Here is a 27,392-nt window from a genome sequence, read left to right as displayed (position 1 = left end):
ATTCACAGAAACAATGGAGATGAGACAATTTTAAAGTCATTTCATGAAAAAAAAATCACCTCTCCGAACAAAAGGATGTTAGCCATGAAATTATTTCTGCATGCTCAAACTTACAAGACCTTACTTGTCATATACCATTACACATCAATCCTCAAATAGCAAACCCACCTCAAAATATCTAAATACAGCTCTTCTGAAGTTCAAGTATTGTACTTAACAGCTTGAACTTTTAATGCAAGCTGCAGTTGTGTCAATACAAAAATTCCTTCAAAAAACCCACTTTAAGAGACAGTTACTATTAAATTATCCGGAGACACTTAGTCATGCAGAAGCAAGAGTCTTGTGAGTAGTCTGGCCCAGATTCACTGGAGCAGTTTTAAAGCACAAAATTAAGGATAACTTCTGCTTTTCATGTACTTTTCAACATGATAGTACTAAAGAAAGTTATGGCCACTTCACAGTGTCAGGCTGACCAAAAAGTAATTTTTTTCTCTCTGATATATCCTGGCATTGATCAGGCTTACAGTACTCAGATCCTTCCTCTGTTAAGGAAGGAAACACCTCCAGCAAGCAGAGCAAGTGCCTTTATCATTTTGCAAAGTCAAAAAACAACCACAGAAGGATGGGACGAGCCTTAAAACTTGCTAAAAAACACAAAGAGGAGGAAGGATCATGTAATAAAAATCAAAGAGAAGGACGTAGGGATAGCAAAGCATCTCCCTGATTTTCAGTGGCAGACACTGTTTTGTACTCTGTTGGAACAAATATTCTTAAAACAATTTCAGCTTCCTAAAACCACTGATGCATAAAAACTATTTTTCAGGAGCAACAGGAAATAAAAAGGTAGCAGCATACAAAGAAAAAGTAATTCTCAAACACCAAACAGCCAAAACTACCATGTTAAAAATACACTGTCTTAACAAAGCAGAAAAATATAGGAATATAGGAACATAGCTATTAAAAACATTTGTTGGCTACAAACATGGATCACTTTTAAACAACCAGGAACATTACTGGATTCCTCAAAAAGTATCAGAACAACTCTGGATTAGTCCTTACAGTGATACTTAACAGAAGTCCAGAGATCTGCAAAACTTGCAGCCTTTACATACAAAACCAGCAAAGTGTATCTAGACAACTATGAACAGTTTCACTGAGTCATGGCATACTGAAGCTGGAAACTTGAAACTAAGAAATTCAGACAAGAACTAGTCTGAAGGATACAGACATCTTAATTAGGGATGCAATGGGTTCTCCATCACTAAAATTTTTAACATTGGAACACATTCAAATGCATAGAAATTACGGGATGTTCCAACAACCTATGCTATTTGGATGGTCAAATTACATTACCACATTGGATTCTTCTAGTCTTAATAGATGAATTGAAGAAAAACACGCACAGAGATTTAGTTCTAGCAAGAGACAGGTGTCAAACCAATATAATTTTTCCATCAGCTTACTTGGAAAACATTTACCACTACATTTCTACTTACATAACACACTAATCTTACAGAATCAGTTATTACTCTAACAATAACTAAAGGCTCCTAAAGAATACAAAAAGCTCAAACAAGATCACAGTTTGTTTCCAAAAATTTCTTGCACAAAAAAAATTAATTGTAATACACTGCTTCTCTCACTTGAGTCATACAATAGCTTAGTTTATGACCTGTGGATGATCAATGTGGAAGTTTTACCTCAAATAAATGCCATTAAGTATATTTCCTATACTTAATATTATATTCTATATGAACAGCTGCCCAACTAATACTTACACTGATGCTCCAAGTGGTACTCCTCCCCAGGCAATGAACTGCTTGTTGGAGAGAATGGGTGGGATGTCCGAGCAGGCAGCAGCTGTAGACACAGGTCTATTTTCCTTAGACTCCACCTCACCTTTTATCACCACTTCATACTGAGGCCCAGATGGCAGCACAAGGATTTTCAAAGTACTTCAAAAATAAATAAATACATTTAAATCCCACCACAGAACTGATCAGCTGAACATCAGCTGATGAAAACAAAACATAACTAAAGAAAAAAAATTATAGATAGACCTTTTTAAACTACCTTCTTAAGGGGAAAATACAAATACTTTTTCTTATTTTATGACAAAGGCCAGCTTTAGGCATAGCAAAATAATCCTCTGGGCTATAAATATGCATGTCACATGTACCTCAAGCAATCTTCTGAAGTATTTCATCTGGAAATGGTTCAGGTAAGTATTTCACTACAGCTAGGTAAATTGTTTCTCTCCAAAATTAGTCTGTCAAAATAATTAGAAGTTACCATGGGCAAAAAATAAAGTCTGGCGGTCTCTACATAGATTAAATAAATGCCTTTTGAAACACCTGTGAAACTTCAATGAAGTTTTACAAGTGTGAGATACCCAGGAGCATCAAAATTAAATTGAGTCCTGTTAACAATGGTAGCGTTCTAAGCCACAAACCTAAGATTTTTTTTCCTCACTTTGTTTCCTGGAATTGCTGTGATAAAGAACACTGAAACCACAGACACGGAATCAGCCACCTTCTCATGATACAGTCTCTACCCTATAGGACACAAGCACTGTCCAGATGACTACCACCTTCTTCAGGCAGAGCAGAGAAACAAATGAATGAGAGCATCAGGAATATACATTTAAATAATGAAGTAGAAAGAAATGGGCTAATACTGACTAGGAAAGCTGAACCTAGCTAGCAAAGAAAACAGAAGAGAAAGTAGGCACACCAAAGGAAAAAAAAAAAAAAAAACCAAAACAACAAACAAACCACAAAACAGAAGAGGAACAGAAAAAGACAGTGCTGTCTAATTAAGGTGGACAGAAGTCAACAAAAAATAAAACAAAAGGATGAAGTAGATATGGAAGAAGTGGAGATTGGAAGTATCTAACCAATGATAACAGGAAAAACAGAAAACACAGTCAGAAAAACAGAACAGAAAAAACTAGAAAAAAGGCACAGGGCAGGAAGGAAATCAAGCTTTTAAAAATAGACTGAAGCATTTGCCATGGCACAAGACCCACCCAGAGCCAGGAACGAAGCTCAACATCCTTCACTCTAGCTGTCATTGAATTCCTATGATGCCTACTGACTGAGTCCTGCATCCCACCAGTAGGGAACATGAACTCCTGTTACTGGTTTAGTTAGTTCATTAGTCCTTTGGCAACACTTGCAAGTTGACTGCAAAGTTTCCAACCCTACTCAGTACCCTGAGCCTGTAATGTAAACCAGTTATGCATAAAGCTACAGGAAAGCAAAGAAATCATTTTGTGTGCCTATCCATTAGGATCATGCTGTCATTAGCACAGAACAACTCATTGTTTTATTTAATGCACTAGCTAGGCCTACTTAAACTAGACAGTGAAGCTGAACATATTTTGGACACATTCCTTTGTCCATTCTTGCTCTACTAGAGCAGAAACTGGAAAACATGTAACGAGGAAAAGCTGCTCTGATTAAATCAGTCAGAACCCTGCTATTGCCAAAAAAAAATAAAATAATCTTACATGACACCAGAATGGTCACTTGGAACAACCAAATCTACTTCACAGAATGAAGTTTGACAGGTGCTAACGTGCAAAAATATGAATGCTTACATCTGCAAGAGGAACATGTACATTAATGTTGTACGTGATTTACAGCTGAAATTTTATTTAATTATGGCAGCCAAAATTAATGAGCACTTTCTATCCTGATCTGTGCTCAAGATTTTTGTATGTAAAATAGAGACAACATGTCCCTTGTCTCAGTGGAGTGAAGAAGAGCAGAAGAAATTGAAGGAGCTGCTGAAGACAAGTATTTTAAGGCTTTGCTGTACTTTAGAAACAAGTACCATATAAAGGGCTTCAGAAACTTACTCCATTTATTCCCACTAAATAAGTCTCAGGACACCTGCTGATCTGTGATGGGAAATATTGTCTGGTCATTAAGCTATGTACAGCAAGAGAGGCAGGTAATCTATTATACAGAAGAACCCCAGCAAAAATCTTTGTAATGAATGAGGACTCTCACAAAAGCAACCCAAGTCAAAGTTTCAAGTTTCCCCCGTGGGTAGAACTTTCAATTTGTTCATGACCTTAAGGTCAAAAGTAACTCTTTTTAACACAGGTGGCATAAAATCAGTTGTTACCTTTCTGTACTAGTTATGCTTTTTGGGAAAAAAACGACAGTCACTTCCCTTTCTTCTCCAGGAAGAAGGAAAAGATCCTCTGGTTCAACAGCAAAGCAGCTGTCCTGATCTGATGTCTGAAAGCAAACAAGGGGAAAAGGGAGGGTTGGTTACTTATTTTAAGGGAATGAACAATTCTGCAAGATGTAATATGATTTGATTGTGCATGTTCAGTTCAGACAACTCAAATACACCTGGCACCTTCAGAACTTTCCCATAAGCCTGCACTAGTTTACTAGAAGAGTTAAACTCTTCTGAAGTCAGACACTCCAGATGCTTCTCTTAGAGGTATTTGTACTAAAGACATCAACTGTGTATACATCACTGAAGGGGCCACAAAGAGATTTAAAGAATTTAACAATAAGTAGTACTTATTACATGAAGTAATATCACTAGTCTCAAGGCTGGTACCAACTATTACTGGTATCAATTAGTATCCAGTATCACACCAATGTGGTGTTTGTGATACTAGTCATGCATCCTGTTTCCATGACCTCTGCTCTAAGAAATGATGGGCTCACAACCCTCAATATTTTTTTAATTTTTTTTATGTAAAAGGAGACCGGCTGCTCCTTCCGTTGACTTTGAAATGCTGGTTTCTAATGTGTCTCATCACCCTTCAGTCTGGGACCATGCTTTCCATGGATCCTCAAGAAAATTAGTAAAGAGATCACACATCACATATAAACCTAATGCAGCTTTGTTAGGAAATAAAGATGTTTCCCAATGCTAATATTCCTCTTTGCTTTAAATGGGCTTCACTCCACTAGCTAGTTAACAGCTGCCGTACAGCACAGGATTCACCACAAAATTTTAGGTATTTGTATACACTTCTTAAAAATTTATTTATTAAAAATCATTAAAGTATGTTTGTTAAAAAAACATAACTGAAGTCAAGCAGCAAAACTTCCATACACTTTTTTCCAATAATGTGAGCTAATCTCTTTCCTGTTTTCCACTCTCTTTATGTAAACTTTTAAACCTTTTGTCAAATCACACAGTTAAGCTAGGATCCCCAAGGCTCAGCTCTAGTTTCAATATTATTAACGGCTCAAAACTCACGATTTCAACAGGGAGAAGTCAACCTACCTTAACTTTCAAATATACACCAATATTTCCAGCATTTTTCAGCGGCAGCTGCTGTTTAGCTGTTGAACCCACACTAGTAGACAGATGTATTGTCTGGAAAAAGTAAAGAAGTCTGTATGTATGTATCTATGTATATATACATATATAATAAAACCAAACATTACAAAAAAAGTAGGCTAGGAGAGGCAAACTATTACTGAAACACACTTTGTGAATACATGCAAACCTGTAAGTCCTTTGGAGCATGTATCCTCGCTGTTCCAGCTCTTGCTCGGAGAGGAATACTTTTAATCACACTGCTAGGTCCTGGACTATCAACTTCCACATCAACTCTTGCCAAGAATTCATCTGCAGGACCCAAGGAATCTAGGAACAATTCCACGTGTAACAAAAGCAAGTCCATTAGCAGCAAAGCCATTCCTATGGATGCATGTCTTACTTCTGCTACTGTCCGATCAACATATTAATCTTGTGGTGGTATTAAAAGCTCTCCCATTACTCTGGCAACATGTTTTTTTCTTTCAAATAAGGTCTCACAGAATCTTATTTAAAAGTTTTACCTTTCTGTCAAATGGGGCTGAAATTGTCCCTAAAGCAAACAAAAAGACATCTTCTCATATACATATCAACTAGTTTGGCTAGTACTATTCACTATTTAGGAAGACAGAAAAACTCAGAGGTTCCTTCAAATTTCTTATCTGTTTTGCAATCCAATGCAATATTTCCTTAAGTGATGATTTAATTCCCTCAACAGAAGGAATAAAGCAAATTCCACATATTTTGCAGTAGATAACCACTTTGTACAGTTTGATACTAAAGTATAAACATTCCTGTTAATATCTAAAAGATTAAGACCTAGATATATTCTGCCTCCTTCTGTTACTAAAAATGAATGCGATACCAGAAGTATCAGGACACACAAACTAAAGATAGAATGTTTCAGGTTTCCAGCCTGTTCCTGCAATTCTAACACATGCATACATTGGAAGTCAAATTTTTTTCAGCTGAAATGAAAAATCAAATTGCTATACCTGAACAAGAAATTTGTTTCTTAGGTGCATGGAACAGAACCCAAACTGTTAAAGCTTCGGGATCCTGAAAAAGAAATTGGTTGACTTACCCTACGGGAGGGACAGAATTACTAAATAGAAAAAAAAGAAAAAAAAATCTAACAACAAAACTATAACGCTCAAATAGGTAAATTCCTCAAAAATCATCACCGTGAACTCAAATATTCAGAACCACCACTTTAGACTGCAAGTAACAGGAAGAATAGCTAACTACAAATTACTCACTTGTCCATCATAGCTTGCATGTATCACATGATTTACAACTGATGGAGCTGTTATCTGAGAAACTCCATCCATTTGGAGCAACTGTTCATTAGAAGGATTAACCGGTTCCTTGGAAAATGTGAAGCAACGCCAAGCTACTGCATTCTGTCAAAGAAAAAGTATTAGAAGTATTAAATCTCTTACTGTCATTAACAATAATGCTGACAAAGCTGAGAAATGCAAGGTAAGTTTTGAAGAATCTAAGCAGTTTGGAAAAAAAAAAAAATCAAAGATTAGCCTGTAGTTTCAGCTGATATGTGACAGTCCAGCAAACCCTCTTAAAACAGTCAGAAACCTTTCTGCAGTAAAAAGACACAAGCTGGAACTGGTCAGTTTAAGCCTTCAAGAAGTTCGGCTTTTCAAGACCAAACCTCACTAGTCACCATGATGACCTGATCCATCTTAATAAGGCCAGTCCTTCCCACAGCACAAAACAGCAGCCAGCCTAGCCAAAAACCTGAAATTTGCATTGTCACAGAGGTGCAGAGAGGAGAATACTCTAGCCTATAATACAGGCTAGTGTCTAGTGGGAGACAAAGCAGACAGAGTCCTGCCCTTGCTTCTGCAGAGGAAGAAAGAACATGTTAAACTTCCTACGAGGCAAGTTTGGCTGCTTGTTTGAACAGTGGAATACATCCCCAGCATTCCAGAGGGAAGGCTTAGGCAACACAACCCTTTTGCTATCTGCTTCCCTGTGCTATCAAATCAAGCAACACATAGTCCATGGCTAGCTAGGCTGTAAACAAACAAAAACCCCACACCTATCCCAGAAGCATTTTTGCTGGTACCATTACAGCACAATCAGATTACCACTCTGAAAAAAAAAAATAAATATATATTTCCTGACCAACCAAAGATTCCTTGGGAATCTTACATCTAGTGTCCAGGGTATATTTCTTAATGACATACAACAAAGTGGTTTTGTATTAAAATTCAGTATCATAAAAAGTTAATTTTCACATATAGTAAGTTTATTGTACTTACTGCATTAATAATAAGTCTAATTGGCACAAAAGCATGGGTTTTGTTGATAAGTTTTAGTGGAAGAGCTTTCCAACTCCCAGAAGTCAAGTCACCAAAATCCAAAGAACCTCTTTTTCCTGTTTCCACCTAGTTTTAATGCAAAGCAGAACTTATAAGGAAGACCTCCAAAACACACTACTATACAAAAGCACCAGGAAAGTAAGGATATTAATCACCTATTCCATCATCTTCGTGCTACACCCAGAAGCAACACACACTACCTACCAGGGGTAGGAAGAGTCTAAGAAACAAGTTTCCTTTGACATCAAAAGGCATTTCATCCAATTGGCTCTCTCTCATGTATTTTGCCTCAGTCAAGCAAGCCAATCTTAGTGCAATATTTATCCTCCAAGATCTAGTACACAATCAAATTATTTTGGCTAATTTATAATAAAAATAAATTTAAACTATGATTATTGTTAGCAAATATGAAATGTCAGTTTTAGGTAGTTTAAAATGTCGTTTTAGCAAGTTAAAAAGTTAAGGAAGTGACTTAAGGAGTAGCTGGATTTTTCTTAGCATAAAAACATTTCATTGTCATGATTTGTAGCAAAATACAGCTTTTAATTGGTACTTTTATCAATCTCAGGAATATAACAAGACATGCAGAGACAGAGCGTAGGGTTTAGTTTTAATTTAAATATGAAGCAACTCTGAATGAACTGTATCATGAAAGACATGGGGAATGATGGATTTTGCTAAACTACATATAAAAAAATTACTAAAAATTAAATCAAAATTTATGGAAGAAGCATTAAAAATTATATCCATGTGTATTAAACTAGAGTATCATTACTTTAAAACATACTTTGCCCAAAGCAAGTTAACAGGCCACATAAAAATTTTACTTTTATCAGCGACATCACAGACTATCACACAATTTGTTCAGGACCTCCAAAAATACCACCAAAGCCCATTTCTGCCTGTCCATACTCCTAAATGTAGGACTACATAAAGTCAGATCTAATTCTTGATGTCATACTGTCTCACACCTGGTTGTTCTTTATGACAAGACAAGACAAAGCACATTACACATCCACTTTCAAATTTTACTTGGTCCAAAATAAGAAAATATTCTATACCACCATAAAGCTGAAAGTAATAAGAAACCAAGATAAAGGCTACTTTATGTAATAAATAAATCAATCCTTACAAATGGAAGTAAATGGTTTTTATTACATTTTAAGGCTCAATGGTATCCAACACAGTAGATACTTAAAAAGCATTACATGTTTAAGATATCATTCATTCCCTTCCTAAAGAAAAAGTAATACCTTTAAAATTACTCTTTTCAGACACAATCCTTCATTTCCATCCAGGTGCTTTTCCAAAACTAAAAAACTTCCTAGATAGTTACAGGCTTCTCATAAACATTTTCCTATATTGCCTCCCCACTCCAAACATAAGGAATTCCAGGCTCCTTTGAGGAACAACATTGCATTCCTATTCTTTTCCAGTGTCATTAAACTATTCATAAAATTACAACAACAAAAACAACCCCAAACACAACAAGAAGTTACTTACTTCTAAATTAGGATTCTCAGCGACTGCTGTCAGAACTACCCTACTTGCCAAAGCTTCTGCCTGAATGATTGTCTCGGCATCTGCAGAAACTGGCCAAGATGAAACATTGAGAACACACTGAAAGATCCCCGAATGACAAGGTAAAAAAAGTATTTTCAGATCATTGGTAGAATAGGATCCTACGATGGTTTTGTTCTTGAAAACCAGACATTGATATTTCACAGGATCCATCTGAAAAACAAAGTCTGTGTCATTTTTAACAGGCCTCTTGCCAGAAGACAGTTTCTTTCAAAATACCACATTTATCTGGCACCACTGCTCAGCACAGACATTTTCTATATGGTTTTGTGCAATATTATTTATTTCATCTTCATATTCATGTCCCACTTCCATTCCACTCATCTGTACAGGGGTTTTTTATTGTTTTTTTATTTGGTTGTTCGGTTTGGTTTTTTTAAAGTTAGGTAAATCAGCCTGAAAGTTGCTGGGGCTTCTCTCCAGCATCCAGTGAAAGATTAACACTGGGATTATAGTATTTATAGTTGTACATATACAGCTGAAAATATATACTATTAAAAAACAAAAATGTAATATGTGTATATATATAAAATATGAAGTATATGTGCACTATATTTAGTATAGATACGTAGTTGAAAATTAAATCATAAGTAGAACCCTGATTTTTGAGAAAGAACAGCAGCAAAATAAATAAAGCCAATTGTACTTGGTGCTTTCTGCCATCAAAGTTGGGAGAAAGAGGTATGATGGAAGAGTAATGGAAAGGTCAGTGGATGCAGATCACCAGTAAACTCTAGTGCAGATGCCTTAAGTTTCTGTTGTGAACATATTCATAGATGATCTTCAAGCAGGAAAGAGACTGCAAGTCACACTCAGTATAGCCCAGAGTTAAGTTAACTGAAAAAAATTTTTAATCATACTGTGCAGCAAACAAGTGTATACATTTATTCATGGAAACAACTGTAAATGGGACTATCAACTGTAAAGTAATTTCATGAAAAAAATCACCTCCTGGTACAACATAATCTCAGGGGTGAAGAGTGCATAAAATCTCCATGATACTGAGTGACTAGAAAAATACAGAAGGAATCTTAACTCTCGTATATACATGTATGTATACATAAACACAGAACTGTGGTTTGGTGGTTTTTGAAGAGGAAACATTCAGAGAAGATGAGAGTAAAACCAGAAGTCATATGCCTGGAAAGTGCTACATCTGCTGGAAAAATACACCTAAGGAGTGATATGATACGTATTTGTAAGACTTACAAGCAGTAATATATGAAGTGAATCATTGCCCATTATTTCTCAGTAATAAGGATCAAACAAAACCAGCAAGAACTACATTTAAAAAAGGAAAAAACCAGTAGCGAACAGAATCCACAACTCAACTGAACTGTGTACAACACTACACAGTTTACAAGATTAACTAGATAAAAAGCAGTCCACCAAAAAATATTAAGAACAGAAATAACGTCTAGCTCAAGTTCCCAGGTACCAAACTGCCAGAAGCTCAGAGTATGTTATGTTCATTCTGTTATATTCTTCTCTTCTAAGAATATTCACCAGTAAAGGAAATTAAATTATACTGATGGACTTTTAATCTAACTCATTCTCATGTTCTTGAGATCTTTTACCTCTGGAATTATTACTATGACAACTGAAGTAGGTAGAACTTCATAAAATTAAAATGCAAGACACCCCCGGTCTATGGCCTACAAGCTACATATAACCCACAGAATGATCCATCTAGCTTGAAGCCTGTTCCAATTACTTCTCATGCTCTGTCATTCAAGATCTCCTGATTTCAAAAGAAATGGGAGCAAACTGCACAAAATGTTTTAGCATCAACAGTCCTCAGCGTGGACACTTTCTTTTCTAGAGTAAACTTCTCCTGCATACAAAGGTGTCCATGAATAAGCTGTAAACTCAAACCTACCACACTTCACACACACAAAACAATTCTAAAAGTCAGTCCCACGATATGGCATTTACTTTTCTATGACTACTTGTTGGAACAAGTCGGGTGGCCTGGATGAAAGAAGGTAGCTCTGGTTTTGTGCATATTAACTATAAAATGGGAAAAAACCTACAAGTCTGACAGAGGGCTCTAATTTTACAGGTGTCATCTGGTAAGAATACAGCATTATTCCTACAAACTTGTTTTAAAAAAATCTCTTACCTTTTCCCCATTAACTGAAACACTGAGTACTCCAACGCTGACCTGCAACCACCGTTCCGTTGGATTAAAAATGCTAAGAACCGTCTGTGATGCAATTCCCACACAACAGGCATTAGGGAACTTCAATTCTTCTGGTACTTTTACATGTCCTTTGGAAGAAAATACACTCCTGTTAGTTCCAAGTACCCAGAAGCAAATCAGCACTCAGGCTGCCACCATGACAAGTTTATAAGCTAATTTGACAAATGCTTTGTTATAGCAAGGAAATGTTTGACTCCCACAGTTTTCATAAGAATGTTTTCCACAAGTGTGATACTCAATTTCATTCATTTCTAATTTGCATCTTACTTGGAGTTCTATTGTCATGAACAAAAATACTTATGGAAATAGCACATCCCATTCCGACATCAACCCACAGAGCGTATTTATATAAATACACACCTTATATGAAATACTCAGTATTCACAATTTAATCAGTACTAGGCCAACTCAGAAAATGTGAGTATCAGTATTACAACATCTTTAGAATATTTACACCAAGCAAAAAGGAAAAAAAAAAATTAACAGAGTATAACTCTCACCTAAAAAGCTGTTCAGGCATTTTTTGCTACTGGAAACACCAAGTACTCCCAGAACAGATTTTTGCTATATAAGTGCAGTCATCAAAAGCTATCACCAAACCAAAAAGAAATCCTGCTTCCAGGAAGTCCTTACTTCTAAAGTATTCAAAATAACTTTCAGAGGAATCAGAACGTTATAATGATAACTCAAAAAAGTGGAGTTAACAGTTCTCTGACAAAATGAGGATCAATCTTCATTACATCCAGAAACAAACTAATGGGTACTCATACCAAATCAAGAAGAGACACACATAATCACCTGAAATTTTTGTTAATTGAGCCGCAAGCTTTATTTTAAACCCACACATTCTTATTCCCCTCAAAAAAATAAAAATAGCGCAAATAAGATGAAAATATAAACTAAGACTAGCATCACTGGAAATGAAGTGCAAAACCTCATTTGCCAAAAATCAAGTTTAGACTACATAGATATTCAGAGTTCAAAAACGCATTAAAAACCTAGCAATTACATATACAAAAATAGGCAGAGTAAGATTGTTCACATTTTACTATTTTAAAATGCACTAGCAAGACCAACAATCTAGAACAATCAATAAACAGAAAATAACCTATAAACTGCCACAAATTCAAACCTTCAACCCCATTAGCTTGTCCTTTTGTCTGAAAGAATTAGCCAGAAAAAAGTATAGCAAAAAATACCTCAAGAGATCATAGGTTAAAATAAGTCTTTAAAATGAAAAGTAACTTGCACTGCTTAGATTTGGAGTTAAGTCAAGACACAGAGAAATAGCAGAATGTACCGAAGGCACTTGGCCACTTGTCTTTCCCCTTCGTAACCAGAAAACAGCTTAAGCCCTCCACTCCCCTCCTTGGATTTTGTGGCTTAACTGACTAACACCAAGTTCGGCTGCAGACAGAAATGTCATCTACTTGCCAGATAAAATAAAACTGAATTTCCAGAGCATGACCTGCCTTGCACAGCATGAACTGCAGCCAGGATTTCTCTTCCTTCTACAAAAGCCAGATCTAGATCCTTTAAACAAACACAAAACCACTGAATGCTGAAATTCTTCTAAATTAAGAAAAACTTTTAAGACCATCAGGGGAACTGTAAGAATAGACATTGAATTTAGAGACTTCATTAAATAAGGAAAATTAGTAATACCTTTATTTAAAATAAGAAAGCTTGCATAAAGAATAGTCATGGTTACAGTTAATAGTCATCTTAATTTTATTTACTGTAATATTGGCGTCATGACTATCGCCACTCTTGTCCATAGCTGTATTTTAAACACGCTTGAAAAAACACACTTACCAATACTAGGTGACTTTGGTAACTCCCACTCATTTCTACCAGCTCCAAGAGGTTGTCCAGTACATGATTTTATATTTAGGATGTTCTTGTTCCAGGAAGTAGAGTGTGGATTACGAAGTGAAGCTGCACCCAAAGAGCCAGAACCAGTATTTGAACCTAAAGGGATTCCTATCATCGCTGGATTCTCAGAATGCCCTACTGGGATACCTGAACAAAGAAGCCCTGCTGGAAGACCAAAACCTGCAGAGTTGCAGCCATGTAACTGAGACAAAACAGTATTTCCAGTAGATGGTTTATTTCCCAGATGCTGTTGTGCAAATGGAGTTGTTGCAAGAGAATGTCCTGTAAGCAATGTGGGAACAGAAGGAATTGCTTGACTATGAGAGGCAGTGAGATGGGATTTAAGGCTTGAAATAGGGACATATTGTTCACCAGATGAGTTTTGATTGAATGGCATACAAGTGCTTAATCCAGGACACACCGGTAATATATTCCAGGATGGTAATCCTTGTCTCTGTGCTTTGCTTGTTTGATCCTGCCACGCTTCTTGTGCGTCAACATTAAAAGGAAGTGGCTGAAAGATACATAATTTAGTTGGTACAGCTGATTTAACACAGTCTAGCTCTTCATGTTTTGCTGCTACATTTGAAGGAATAGATGCAAGCTGCTTTTCGTTCTTCGGATAACCTTCTTTAGACAGTTCTTGATCCAGTACATCATCAAGTTTTCTTTGAAGACCTGCAAGTGCATTTTCTTCTGATTTCTGGTCAATACTAAGCAGTGCTTCTGTTTTATTTCTTTGACGTGCGTGGTCTCCTGGATTTTTGTTTGTATGTTCTAGCGAAGAAGTTGGGCTGGCTCGAATTATTGTTGTACTTAGTTCACTAGCATTTTCATCCTAATAAACAAAAATAATATGCAGAATTGCAAGTTTTAGAAAAGCAAATAGGATACATAAAACAAGACAGACCTTAATACTCGTACTGCTATCCAATATAAATAATAAAGTTTGTAAAGTCCTGTTTGAAGCTTTGCTGTTACAGTATATGTGGCTCTTCACCTTGAAAAAGAAAACCTGCAACTTCAACCTGTTTGCTATCTAAAGTCACATTCTACCTAAGTGTACTGGGTCTGGAGTTCATTTTCTTCATAGCAGCCCCTGTGGTGCTATATTTTTATATTTGTGACCAAAACAGTGCTGGTAACACACCAGTGTTTTAGCTATCACTGAACAGTGCTTGCACAGTGTCAAGGCCTTCTCCATTTCTCACCCGGACACTCCACAGAGTAAGCTGGGGGGTGCGCAAGAGGTAGGGAGGGCACACAGTCAGGACAGCTGACCCCAGCTGAGCAGAGAGAATCCATACCAAATAACACGCTCAGCAATCAAACTGTGGGGGCATTTTTCCAAAGTAGCTGTTGCTTGGAGACTGACCAGGCATTGGTCTGCTGATAGCAAGTGATTGCTTTTGCATCACTTTTCTGCCTGCCCATCCACCCACTCACTCCCCCTTCACTTAGTAAACCATCTTTATCTCAACCCAGAAGTTCCCCACCCCACCCTTTTGCCCTTCTAATTCTCTCCTCCATCCCACCCAGGGTGCAGTGAGCAAGCAATTGGAAGAGGAGCTCAGCTACCAGCTGGGGTCAACCCACTACACTAGGCATTAACACCGGAAGAATATTCTGCTCTCTGAAGTTACCACTGACTACATGAGTTTCCACAAGGTCAAAAATGTTGGACTTCCTATAACTTCATAAAGCCATTCTGTGGGAAGGCAACTGTACTATGAAAAAAAAAAAACCCAACAAATTCCTAAAGTCATTGACAGGTACACAGATACTATTATTCTAAAAACAAGAGACCTGCAGTGAGTTGTCTTATTTATTGGGTTTGGATCCAATACCAGGAAGATTTTCACAGTTAAAAATGCATGAATCAATCCTAAACAGCAGCACTCAATTGCAGTATAGATTATTTCTTTCCATATTCTTTATAACTTTCTTGAACATTATCTGAAGTAACACGAATACAAACATTCTTGTTGTCTATAAGAAGCTTCAGGCAAGGGACATGAAAGTGGCTTTTAATAAGTAAAAATGAGATTAAGATCTCTCAGTCTCTCTCTCTCTCTCCACACACACAGCATAAAAAGATTACTAACCCAAAGGAATAAATTAACACTGCAGCATTATAAATCAGACTTACAAACATACTCGTAATACAAATGTAAAGCTTTGGTAAAGTACTTGAGGATCTCCTTGCTGAACTATCCTGGGGAACACGAACTACTCAAACAGTAACACCTCTTCAAGACAGAGAGGCAAACTAGCATGCATCCAGTTAGAAAAAAGCATCAAGAGCCACCCATTTGCACGAGATTACAGGAATCCAGAACCACATGCATTTCAAATGTGAAACAGACACAAGAGCTGATGCTATGTCAGTATGGACTGCAAGCAAACACCCATTTAAATTTGCCCCTGAGTTCCTCCCTATGGGGCTGTGATTCCCACTGGAAACATCAAGATGAAAAACAACAGATATTCCCACTGTAACTTGAGCAACTAGGCGTAGAACAAAATGGGCTATAGGCCATAACACAGGCTTCCTTCCTCCTGATGCTTTCAGCATGAAGGAACGTTGCTCTGGTCTTCATATAGGAGGAAGAGAAGGCTTCACTAAAGCTTTCACTAGCCACTAGTCCTGAAAAGCCTCATCCTCTGCAAACTGATCAAAAAAAACAAAGCATAGTAGATGGCATTTCTATTTCCTGTGGTAGAGAAAGGCACAACTGAGAAAGATATTACAGAAGAAATGTAACCACTCAGATTTATACATTACATATGGATGCACTCAAGAGAGGTTTTTCAGCTTTTGCTTGTTTGGTTTTTAAAGTTCCATCCACATCTCCACACACTTTGAAGGGGGAAGGCATAACAAAGATTCCAGATCCCAAGGAACCCATGGATTAGGTAGAAGAATGTCAAATATCTTATTCAGCATAAGATTGCAAGTCTGAACAAAAGTTTCACTCTCAGAGTGCACTCTTTGCTAAAGCAGTAAAAACAGTCAGAATGAACATCAGAGGTAGAAAATGACAGCTTCAGTTCTGAAAATTTACAGCTAAAATACATACCTATAAACATTTTTCCAGGAAAAAGAAAAACAACAGGGAGAATATTCCCCTAACAGCTGAAGCTGAGCAGAAAGGGAGCCTCAGGAATGATGAAAGCAGATACAGATCCTGCAAACTACTGCAGGAATACTACACTGCACTTCAAGAACAGAATGACTTAACAAGACATTGAGGAAAAAATGAGAGGGGGAAAAATATCCCAACTAACTTTTTTCAGAAGTTAGTAGTTTTTGAATATTTTACTGTGTTTATATTCATTGAGATTGTATATTTAACACAATCTATTTCAGAATTTAAATTTCTGAAAAAAACTCAGGAGTGGTGAAGAAGCACAATACCTTCTCCCTATGCACAGCATGTCCTAAACTGTTCTGCAATCCTTACAGATTTTGTAATTTAGAATTATTATGGCCATTTAAGGGTTTGGTTTGTGGGTGAGAGGGAGGTGTTCTTTTGTTTGGTTGGTTTAAAGAAACTGAATATCTTGAAATACAGTTCAAGAATCTTGAAACTTGAAATACAGTTCAAGATTTTCTTACCCAGTATGTCTCCAGATTAGATATTACAGCCGTGTTCTTAAGGGCACTGTCAGATGCAGAGATGTATGTTAATCTGCTCATGCTAGGACTTGAGTAAACTGACTGAGGTAGCACGCTCTCTTTGCAAGAAGATTCCTGATAACGTGGTGTGCAAGTAAAATCGGTTTCAGACCTGAAAAACAGATTCAGAGTATGTCAGTATTAGAACATATTTCTCATGCTGCCCCTAAGAAAATCAATGCTACAGAGTAGCCACACTGTTCTAAAAATCAACTTACTTAGCCATTCTGTTTAGTACAGTCAGTAGAAATGAGAAACCATCTCTCAATTAACCTTTACAAGTTCTGGCTTTGATGTACATAAAACTCATTTTCATGGGATATAAATCCATAAAGCAAAGTATGGGAGTTCCACAGCTGAACTCAGATGCTAAGGTCACAGAAACAACACAACACCTTACTAAAAGAAAAAAGCTGAATCAATATAAATGTATGGAACTACGTAGAAGAATGTCAAATCAACTCATTCAACATCCCAGACATCACACACTAGTATTTCCTATTCACTACTGAGATTCTCTTAATTTCACACAGCTGAAAACACAGGATCTGTCACCACTTTGTCAAAGAGATTACATAAAAACAACTAAGTTACAGACAATTTTAATTAGAAATCCTAATGTCTAATGTAACATTCTTGCAAAAATTCACGTATTTCTGCACATTTTTATTTCCGAGAAATGCCAGCCTGTAATTCTAACATCATGTACAACACTAACTATAGTTAAATATCCAACAGTGAACTTAAAAGTTAAAGCAAAGAAATCAGTTGCCTTCATCTTCTTATGAGGATATACATAGCCATTGGCTACTGGCCATATTTATATGTTTAAGACTACATAATCAACTTAGTTGTAATCTTATCATTTATATAACACTTACTGTTATGGGAACTCATTTAAAAAAAAAACTGCCCTTCAGCTGCTAAGAAAGCCTTAAATCTTAGATACAAGTTGTGGTTTCAAAATAGGAAGTGGACAAAAGCAATACAAATACCTCCACCCATCCTCTCTCACACCAAGCAGTGGTATGAATCAGAGAATCAAAGTGACTGAACTACTTACAACTTTAAAAAAACTCACATCTTCATTGGTCTATACAATGTCAAGCTTTATCATATAATTAACAGCATAGCCCCCAACCAGCTTTATTTGTAATAGATGAGTTACATCTGATACCTAAAACTTTGTGTTGATAGAGCTATAAAATCCCATATTTATTAGTTGTTGTTCCAGTGTATCTCACTAACAGGCTGAATATTTTGTATTCTTACATTACTGGATAATCCTGAGCAGAAACAATGTTCCTATCCAGTGTCTCTGTCTCATCAGGCCAGTGAGGAAAATAAAAAGTCCACAATTGCTTAATACTGCTTCCCCACACATATAATAAAAGCAAACAGAAAGCTTAGTCTAAGAACGAAGTCTCAACTTAATAAAGATCTTCTATAAACGGAGATCAAGTACAACATGCAAACTAAAACTTGATCCCTCAAAAATCCCCATGAAGCATTAATAATTCTTTATAACCTGCACCAAGACATTTACCCTGAAAATGCTGTTCCAGAAGCCTCACTAGGAGAAGAATGATTCAGCGGTGAAGTTGAAGGTCTGAAGCTACATTGCTCATCCTCCAGAGGCAGCAGGTCACATTTAGGTACAATGGGTTTATGCTCTGGTAAATAAAACAGAATTTAATAACAGTATTTATTTAAGCACAGGCAACAAATCTACTGTCCAGAAAAGCCTTTTCGAACAACTGGTTACATTTATATAGGTTTACTTACCAGTACTATTCTGGGAAGTCAGGGACAGTTTCTCAAAAGTTACATGTTTCACATTACCACTGCAAGCGGTAGTGGCATCTTTGTTTTTCTTCTCTATTTCTGCATTTTGCTTCTTTTCATCATTGTTCAATTTCTGCATCGGTTTTGCTTTTGTAGGACTTACCGAGACGTATTTACTAGGTTGCTTGTCAGGTTTTAAGCTGTTGAGTGACAGAGTATTTCCTGTGTTTTTCTCCACCAAATCGTTACATGGTTCAAGAACAGCACTTGTTACTTGATCTACAGTTTCTTTGTCTTCCCCGATACAACATCTATTAGTGAGATCACTGCCCTGGTGAGCAAGCAAACTTCTTGGTGCCGCTTCCATTTTTGCTGCTAAAGGAATTCTACACGTCTGTGCTTCATTTCCAATAGGTGAAGTTTGGGTATCAGGCATATCTGATCTAATATAGGCATTCATTGACGGTAAATGTTTACTACTTACTAAATTTGATAACTTTTCTGAATATTTTACATTATTTGCAGTTACATCTCCATAGTTGGGAACACCAGACAGACTAGACAAATTCTGAATATCATTTTCTCCATGAAAATATTGCAGAATTCGCTCCTCTATTTCTTGCTGATTGCTATGATTATTTATCAAGTCTTCTGCAAGAGTATCCGTATTTTTATCTTTATCCAGTAAAAAGGTATCAGATATAAGGTTCTGGACAGATGCTTCATGTTTCACAATACTCTCATATTCACTTTCATGTCCAAGCTCATCTGTTTTTTTGAGGTATTTTTCCATATCAAATACACTATTTTCCACATTGCTGGATAATACCTGATTAGCAGAGACTTCTGTCTCTTTAACAATTCCAGGAAGGAAACATGTTCTGTCACTTTTATTAGAGAGTGCCATCATCATAGCAGCTAGCTGGGAAGGATCCGCACTGGAGGAAGCATTAGCAATAGCAGATGCAATCGTGCTAATACTCAGGACAGAGTCAAAATTAGTAGATAAGCCATCTTCAAACTTGTCTTTATGAATTCCGTCCTACAACAAACCAAAATGAGTTAAGGACCAAAGCAATACATTTTTGTTTAGTGCTTTGTATTATTTTGCTTTTTGGTATATGATAATATATTAACATTTCTAATTGCCACATTTTTAGTTGCCTGTCAAGAAGAAACACTGCAGCAGGCATAATTCTCATTGTACTGATTTTTTAAGTCTACTCCACGGAGTTAGTTGTTTGGGATTTTTTAAACATTAAATAAAGATTGCCTTCTTGGAAGCCTTAGTTCCTGTAAAGCTTCCAGAATCCTTAAATGTTTTAATTCAGTTGGAAGAACTGGGAGTGAAATCCCTTTGAGAACAAATAACAGAGAAGAAACTACCGTGACTGAATACACAGTATCTTCCCAATTAACTTTAAATCATCTGCCTCTCTACAGGGGGAAGACAAGGATATTTCTACAGTTTTCTCTACCACTCAAGTCTGATTTCTTCAGTTTTCACAATGGCTATTCTTAGCAAAAGGCATGGAATAAGTAGACAGTCATGTCCAGACCACAATCTCTTCCCACCTCCCTCAGATATACATACAGTCAGGAAGAAAAAAACCCCATCTGTCCTCCTGTAGATACACAGGCATGTCTTCACAACTCCTCATAAAAAGACTGATGAAGTATGGAGTATTTAAGTAGACCATGACTGGACTGAAAACTGGCTCAAAGGGTTGTGATCAGCAGCACGAAGTCCAGCAGGAAGTCACCTGCTCACTAGTGGAGCACCCCAGGGATCAAGAAAGATGCCAGCACCATTTCAACATCTTCCTTAACGATATGAATGATGGGGCAGAGTGCATCCCTCAGACAGTTCAATTATCATACAAAACCAAGAGGTGCAGTTGATACATCAGAAGAGCAGGCTGTCTTTCTGAGACCTCAACAGGCCCGAAAAATGGGCTGAGAAGAATCTCATGAAGATCAAAGGGAAAAGCGAAGATCAGCACCTGGGGAGGAATAACCCCACACATCCATACAAGCTGGGGACCAAGAAGACAGAAAGTAGCTTGGCAGAACAGGACTTGGGAGGTCCTGGTAGACATGAAGTTGACAACTAACTAGCAATGTGTCCTTGTGGCAAAGGCAGCCAACAGCATCCTGGGCTGCAGTAAGAAAGAGTTGGCAACAGGCTGTGGGAGGTGGTCCTTCCCCTCTATTCAGCACTGGTGCAACCACACCTGGAGTGCTGTGACCAGTTATGGACTCCCCAGTAGAAGAGAGACATGGACATACTGGAGAGAGTCTAGTGAAGGGCCACAAAGCTGAGTAAGAGCTTGGAGCACCTGTCATCTGAGGAGAGAGCTGGAATTATTTATCTTCAAGACAACAAGGCTTAGGAGGAATCCTTATTAAGGTGTATAAATACCTGATGGGGAGAGGAGCAGGAAGGTGAGGAGTAAAGAAGATGAACCCAAACTCTTCTCTGAGGTATCCAGTAAGAAGAAAGGGCACAGTTTTAAATACAGAAAATTCTTATTTAAACATAAGGGAAAGATTTTTAACATCAACACGATCAAACGCTGGAACAGGTTGCCCAGAGAAACTATAGAATCTCCATCCTTGGAGATATTCAAAACATGACCAGACCTTGATCAGCCTCCTCTGTTTGACCTGGCTTTGAGCAAGAAGGGATGGACTAGATGATCACCAGGAGTGCCTTTTGACCTCAACCATTCTGTGATTTGTCTCTATTGGAGAACATTTTAGCATCCTTATCAGACTAAGGGTGACCTGAACTTGTACAAATTAAGGGTAGGGTAGATTAGAATCTGGATATACATCATCGAAACCCAAAGTCATGCATTTTGTATCTAGAATAAGGATAAGGATAAATCAGAAAGAAAAGCAATTACAGCAGTACATAGTCAGATGAGCAATCCAACCAGTCCTTCTGCATTTAAGTCTCCAGCTTACATAATTTGATCAGCTAAACCAAGTCTATCTTGCTAGTGACTGACACCATGCAGTGACTGCACAGAAGGGCTGCTTCTGTAACTGAATGGGTCTGTGTATATTCTGCCTGATCAGAAAAAGAACATGATGTGCCAAGACAGAGAATGCAGGTGTCCAGGATTACCAAACTGAACACACACTTTTTCAGACTTACACCATGTTGATATTTTTAAATTTTATCAAGTAAGAGACTTCATTCCCATGCTAAAGACAAATCACTTAAAAAAAACAACAAACCAAACACCAAACCAGAAGTGAAAGCCACAGCCAAAATTCAGAAACTTGATCACAGAACATCAACAGCCCAGGAATCTCTGAAAAACTGAAAAACTGTGGGCTGACAGACCAAGCAACTCCAAACATGAAGCAGGAAGAAAAAGAGAAATGAGATGCTGATAGTAAGACCTGACTCACTGCTGGATCACGGCATTCTAATGAAACTACCCTAACAAACAGTGGCACCTGCTAGGATTCAAATGTTCAATAAAAAAAAACCAGTGAGCTGACATAGAAGTCCAAATTTCACCATATTCAAAGAAACAATAATAGTCCAAGTTACTTGCATTTTGTTCAAGTTCATAGTTGCACTTAATAGAAAAAGACAAGAGAAATACCTTTGGTTTACTTTCGGCAGCAGCTTCTGTATTAATGCTTTTATGTATTCCAGCTGTAGTATCCATCCTATGCCATGCACCTTCACAGCTGGTAGAATTTACATTTTCTTTCATTTGTGCTTCTAAGTCATCTAAGAACAAAGACAAACACAAGGAATTAATTTACAGTGAGTTGTCTAAACACCTGCATTCTTGGGATACACATGCTCCCTTAATGCTTTATAGAAAAAAGCTGTCATAAAGGCATAAATCCAAACACTGTAAGCATCAATTGTTTCCTGTAAAGTACTGCTAAGTTTGCAATCAAGTCACAAAATAAGCTGGCATTATGAACACCATGCTCACACCGTACAAATTTTATTTTCAGGTAGCTTATCATATTAGCATAAGATAAGCAAACATTTTCATAAAATGGTGTTTGCAAGATAACATGAACTTAAACCAAACTCCATTAGAAAACTGGAACAGTTAAATTTGAGTAAAGCCCATTTTCTTATACTAGAGACAGGGTTTGACTGAGGTAGAGAGCATTGAACTTGTGATTTTGAAGGATTATGTTTAGGATGGACAGGTATGTTTCTGAAACCATCAAAACCACAAACAATCTCCTTGATTACAAGACCAAACCCAAACTAAGAGGTATGGTTCACATGAGATCTAGAAGCTACTGTTTCAACAAATTAGTTCCTCCTTGAAGGAAAACATCTGGCCTCCCTAGAACACTAAAACCAACTTTTAAAGATGCTATAATCAGTGAGAAAACAAGTAAGTAACCAACAAACATTTTTGGTTTGGTTTTCTTTTTTTGGGGGGGTGGGAGTCGGGGGATGTAGATTTTTTTCCTGTTTGGGTTGTTGGTTGGTTGGTTGTTTTTCTTTACTTCTGTTGTTATAGTAGATATTTGGGGTTCGGTCATACTTTGTATTTCAAGTAACACCCTTCTCAGGTTGCTGACTTCTCAGCTTCCTCTCCATCTGCTGCTCCGTAAGCAGGAATTGCATTCTGCTATTGCTGATAAAGATTATTAATCACCAGTACTAATGAAAATCAAATGGCAGGTAACTATTAGTATCTCAGCCACCAAGTGATCCAGATACCTACTTTCTCTAGCATTTACAGCAACCCTCTTATCAAAAGAGCTGCAGATTATATTGGTATATTTTTCTATTATTCAAAGCAACAATTACAACTATAATTTAACTTGACAGAGATAAACTCAATGAACTGTTGGTAATTTTTGACAAAAATCCAGACTACTGTATAGTGAATTTAAGCACAGTAACACTAGATTTAAAGAAATAATAATCATTAGAGATCCCTTAAAAATATTTGCAATATAAAAATATTTGAGGAAAATTACAGCTGTAAAGCTGCTCCAGTGAAGCGGGTTCCACAAAAGCCTGATGGTATTTTTCACCAATGCAAAAAAGTGTAAGTCACTGCACTGACTGTACAAGCAAGTTCCCAAAGACTGGCATTGCCAAGTTCTATGAGGAGCAGTGGAGATGATTTAAAATGAACTCATCCTTTCCTAAACATACCTAATTAAGTTGATAGGCATAGATATGCACCAAAATGCATGCTGTGATGTTTACATATAAACTTTTGGAGGAATCTCCTAAATTATTACTTCAAGTTAAGCAGATACCATGGAGTGTACCTTTTTTTTTTTTTTTTTTTTAAAGATGGCAGGAAAAATTGTAGACTACGTTTTACACACACACTCTCAGCTCAGCTACAACCCAAATTGTTTTCCTTCTTTCTCTATATCCTCTATACCTATACAAGCAAACAGACCAATTTTCAGGGGGGTTTGTTGGTTTTTTGGCAACACATTTACAGAGCTTTTTCAACATGAAAACTCTGAATAGACTTTAATTATTACAAGACGTTCTGGTAATCATCCATTATCTGGAAATGCTGAAATATGCAAGACAATTTAGGGTAGTACTTGGTATTAGAATGTTCTCTCTTGTAAGTGATCTGTGTTTTTCTAGGGGAAAGCAGGGTGGGGGAGGTGCTCACGGCAAAAAACGATACTTGGTGAATGAGAACTAGCGTATTCCTATCACAGATTACTCTTATTTGTCTTTAACAGCTATACACAAGTAATTCTTAACTACCATTATAACCAGTGTCTAGGGCTGACCCTTCTGTTCTAGAGTTACCTCGAAACACTTCAGACAATTGTGAAATTTCTTGGACGGTGTCACCTCCTGATGAATCAGACTGCCTCAGCAAAGCAACGGGTTGCCTTTTCTTCGGAGATGTAATATAGTAACCAAAAGATGGCTAAAAAAAAAAAATAGCCCAGAATACAGCATAAGTAAATTTAATCATTAATAAATAGGTTCAGTGGGCTTGCAAAGCAGTTTCAGCCACAGCCTCCCCAGTTGTTGTTTGGCTCTCATACCACTGAAAAATAACATATGCCTCCTACCACTGCAAATGCCTAATCCAAATACATACACTTCCAATGTAAACATAAAATAAACTAACAACTTATATGTTAGACAAAAGGAAGTACATATGCTTTCATCACCTCTGCCTGGAGGCATGCTCTACCGCTCAGCCTCTGAACGCAGCAGGACAGAACCTGCCAACTCTACCAATTCACCAGGACACAACTGAAATACACAAACATATTCGACTTCTTCCTCCCACTGGACACACTTCCCCACATTTCTTTTTTGTCTGCAATTACAGATGAGATACCATCTACCAACAGCAGATAAGAAAAGAGACAAGTATCAGACAGATGCAAAAAACATACAGAAGTATGTTGGTAAGTTAAGAGTCTAGATGACTACATTTTTACTCAAGTTGGGCATTTTCCAAGACAGCCCACCAGCCATTCAAAGATACCCACTCACTGTTCAAATACCCCTGTCTGAGCAGCATTTCATTTCCATTACGTGGATCACTTGCTCAGACCTCTAACATGCACCCTGTATATGCTGTACTTTTCTCTCTCTAATCCTACACATAATTAGTTCCCGACCAAAAGACCAAGATCAAGATTCATCATTAACACCAGCGAGCCCTTCACATCAGAAATTCCAGGTGTGAAACAAAAGCCCAACCAGATCTGTCACACAGAGAATTTCCTTGGCAAGTAAACTCAGAAAAGTAGTTCTCAGGAAGAATTAGTTACAATATTAGAACAGAAGTAGTGCTGGCTGTTGTTCTTGTCTTTTCCTTGTGTGCTAACATTAACATTAAGATACATACCCGTTTCACATCACTGCCTCCACCAAGACAACCAAGAGCTTCTGATCTCTGACCAAAGAACTCCCCCAAAGACAAACGTAAATAACTGGCATCTTTATCAAGATCAGATGTTCTCAGCAAAATGCAGCTACTGGCAGATTTCCATGAAGTATCTGCTATTTCAGATGCATTTAGAATATCTGCTTTTTCTGCCTGCAGAGAATGAGATTTCAGAAGTTGTAACTTGCAAATAAATTAAACTATTCTGTTTACATTGAGATAATTAGTTACCTGCACAAGTCTGTGAGCTTTCTCAAATTCTTCCTGGTCTTGCGCAATCATAGCTGCTGCTTCACCTTAAAACCAAAAAGAATGTTTATTAAAATAAGGTTTAAGTTATTAAGTGCTGTCATTACTATTTTCTATCACTAAATTTTGAGGGACAGATATTGGAATATTTAATTCTACATCTCAGAGTTTGGGACACACTAGGAGTTATTCCAGCCCATTATGGTAAATAAAAAGTTGATACAAAATTCATTTTAAAAACAGTACTTCCTGGACGTTCAGGAGCCAAAGTAATATCAGCATGTAGCTAACCAAGTGATGAATGAAGTCGCTTACAGCCTTAACCCCAAACCAAACTATGATTTTTCATAGGTTATGCTACCCATACCTAGCTAGAATTGAGCATCATATGGCTACTTCCAAACAAAACTTTCATTACATCTGGTTTGGAAAATTTCCTGAAAGTGGTACCTGTGAACTGGAGCAAAAGCAACAAATTGGTTTGTACCAGTTCATTAAATACCTGTGCAAATTAACAGGCCAAATAAATCAATACTTTTAAATTCAAATGCTTGTATTATTTCCGCAGTTACCATTTACAGAACAATGAACACTTAAAATCTCTTCACCAAAATGATGTGAGAAACTACTGATCAAGAAATACTGCTCTACCACCTTATTTCAATGTTAATGTATTATTAACCCCATCAAAACTTATAAAATATGTAGCTTTGTGTATACAGAATCCCTCATCATATAGGACAAAGGGCAAATGGAGGAATAAGTTAAGAATAGACACAAACTCATACAGTGAAAACAGTTGTTGTCCATAAAATTACCTATGGGAAGTCACAATACATACTCTGAGGAAAGAAACAAAGTTAGAATACATCTTCATTGAGCAATCCAGCAACACTTGCTAAAGGCAACCTAGCACTATCAATGACACATTATATACAGTTGCACTTGAAGTATCAGTTTTTACTTAATCCTCTCCATAAGCCATACGGCTCTCTGAAGACTTACTGAAGCAACAAACTCTGTCAAGTGAGCAATCCTGCATCATTCTATAAAAGAATACACTGTGCACACAGTTTGCTGACAGAGATAGACATGTCATAAATGAGACTCAGAAGCATCAGATGTAACATTTCCTTTCTGTCCCTACAAATAAAATTTCTCAGCTGTCAAGCACCATGCTTGAGCAATGCAGACAGACAGGCAACGTAGCAGCCAGAAAAATGCTAACTATACTAAATCCGTAAGCACGTCTTCTACTGTGTGAAGAGGTAAGCCAATCTGCTTGAAAGCAAAATCGCTTTAAAAACCCATCAGGTGGGAAAAAGCTAAAAAGCCATGGAAAATTTTACAACAGTCAAGTATCTGTATCTTCTAATATGCTCTTCTAATCACTCGACAACCTGAGTCTGAGATGCAGGAAGTGTCTGAAATATGCTGGCATTCGAAAAATAATGGAGAAGATCTGCTTTACTGACATAGTAGATAAG

General features: G+C 37.1%; 1 protein-coding gene across 1 annotated transcript in view; it reads right to left on the bottom strand.

Moving 5' to 3' along the window:
• Positions 1 to 27,392, bottom strand: part of CEP192 (centrosomal protein 192) — an 88,566-nt gene that overhangs the window by 29,754 nt on the left and 31,420 nt on the right. The window contains exons 20-36 of the mRNA XM_055799884.1: positions 25,888 to 25,952; positions 25,618 to 25,809; positions 24,555 to 24,678; positions 22,387 to 22,517; positions 18,764 to 19,805; positions 18,525 to 18,651; positions 16,919 to 17,090; positions 13,240 to 14,137; positions 11,344 to 11,492; positions 9,144 to 9,374; positions 7,581 to 7,706; positions 6,558 to 6,701; positions 6,294 to 6,357; positions 5,489 to 5,628; positions 5,263 to 5,355; positions 4,135 to 4,250; positions 1,779 to 1,955 (exon numbers count right to left, since the gene is read on the bottom strand). Coding sequence (XP_055655859.1) covers positions 1,779 to 1,955; positions 4,135 to 4,250; positions 5,263 to 5,355; positions 5,489 to 5,628; positions 6,294 to 6,357; positions 6,558 to 6,701; positions 7,581 to 7,706; positions 9,144 to 9,374; positions 11,344 to 11,492; positions 13,240 to 14,137; positions 16,919 to 17,090; positions 18,525 to 18,651; positions 18,764 to 19,805; positions 22,387 to 22,517; positions 24,555 to 24,678; positions 25,618 to 25,809; positions 25,888 to 25,952 — 3,991 coding nt within the window. The remainder of the gene's footprint in view (positions 1 to 1,778; positions 1,956 to 4,134; positions 4,251 to 5,262; positions 5,356 to 5,488; positions 5,629 to 6,293; positions 6,358 to 6,557; positions 6,702 to 7,580; positions 7,707 to 9,143; positions 9,375 to 11,343; positions 11,493 to 13,239; positions 14,138 to 16,918; positions 17,091 to 18,524; positions 18,652 to 18,763; positions 19,806 to 22,386; positions 22,518 to 24,554; positions 24,679 to 25,617; positions 25,810 to 25,887; positions 25,953 to 27,392) is intronic.

The sequence above is a fragment of the Falco peregrinus genome, chromosome 3, assembly GCF_023634155.1.
Source record: "Falco peregrinus isolate bFalPer1 chromosome 3, bFalPer1.pri, whole genome shotgun sequence".
NCBI classification, from domain to species: Eukaryota; Metazoa; Chordata; class Aves; order Falconiformes; family Falconidae; genus Falco; species Falco peregrinus.
The sequence above is the reverse complement of the archived record's forward strand: the minus strand, read 5'-3'. Positions and strand labels throughout refer to the sequence as shown.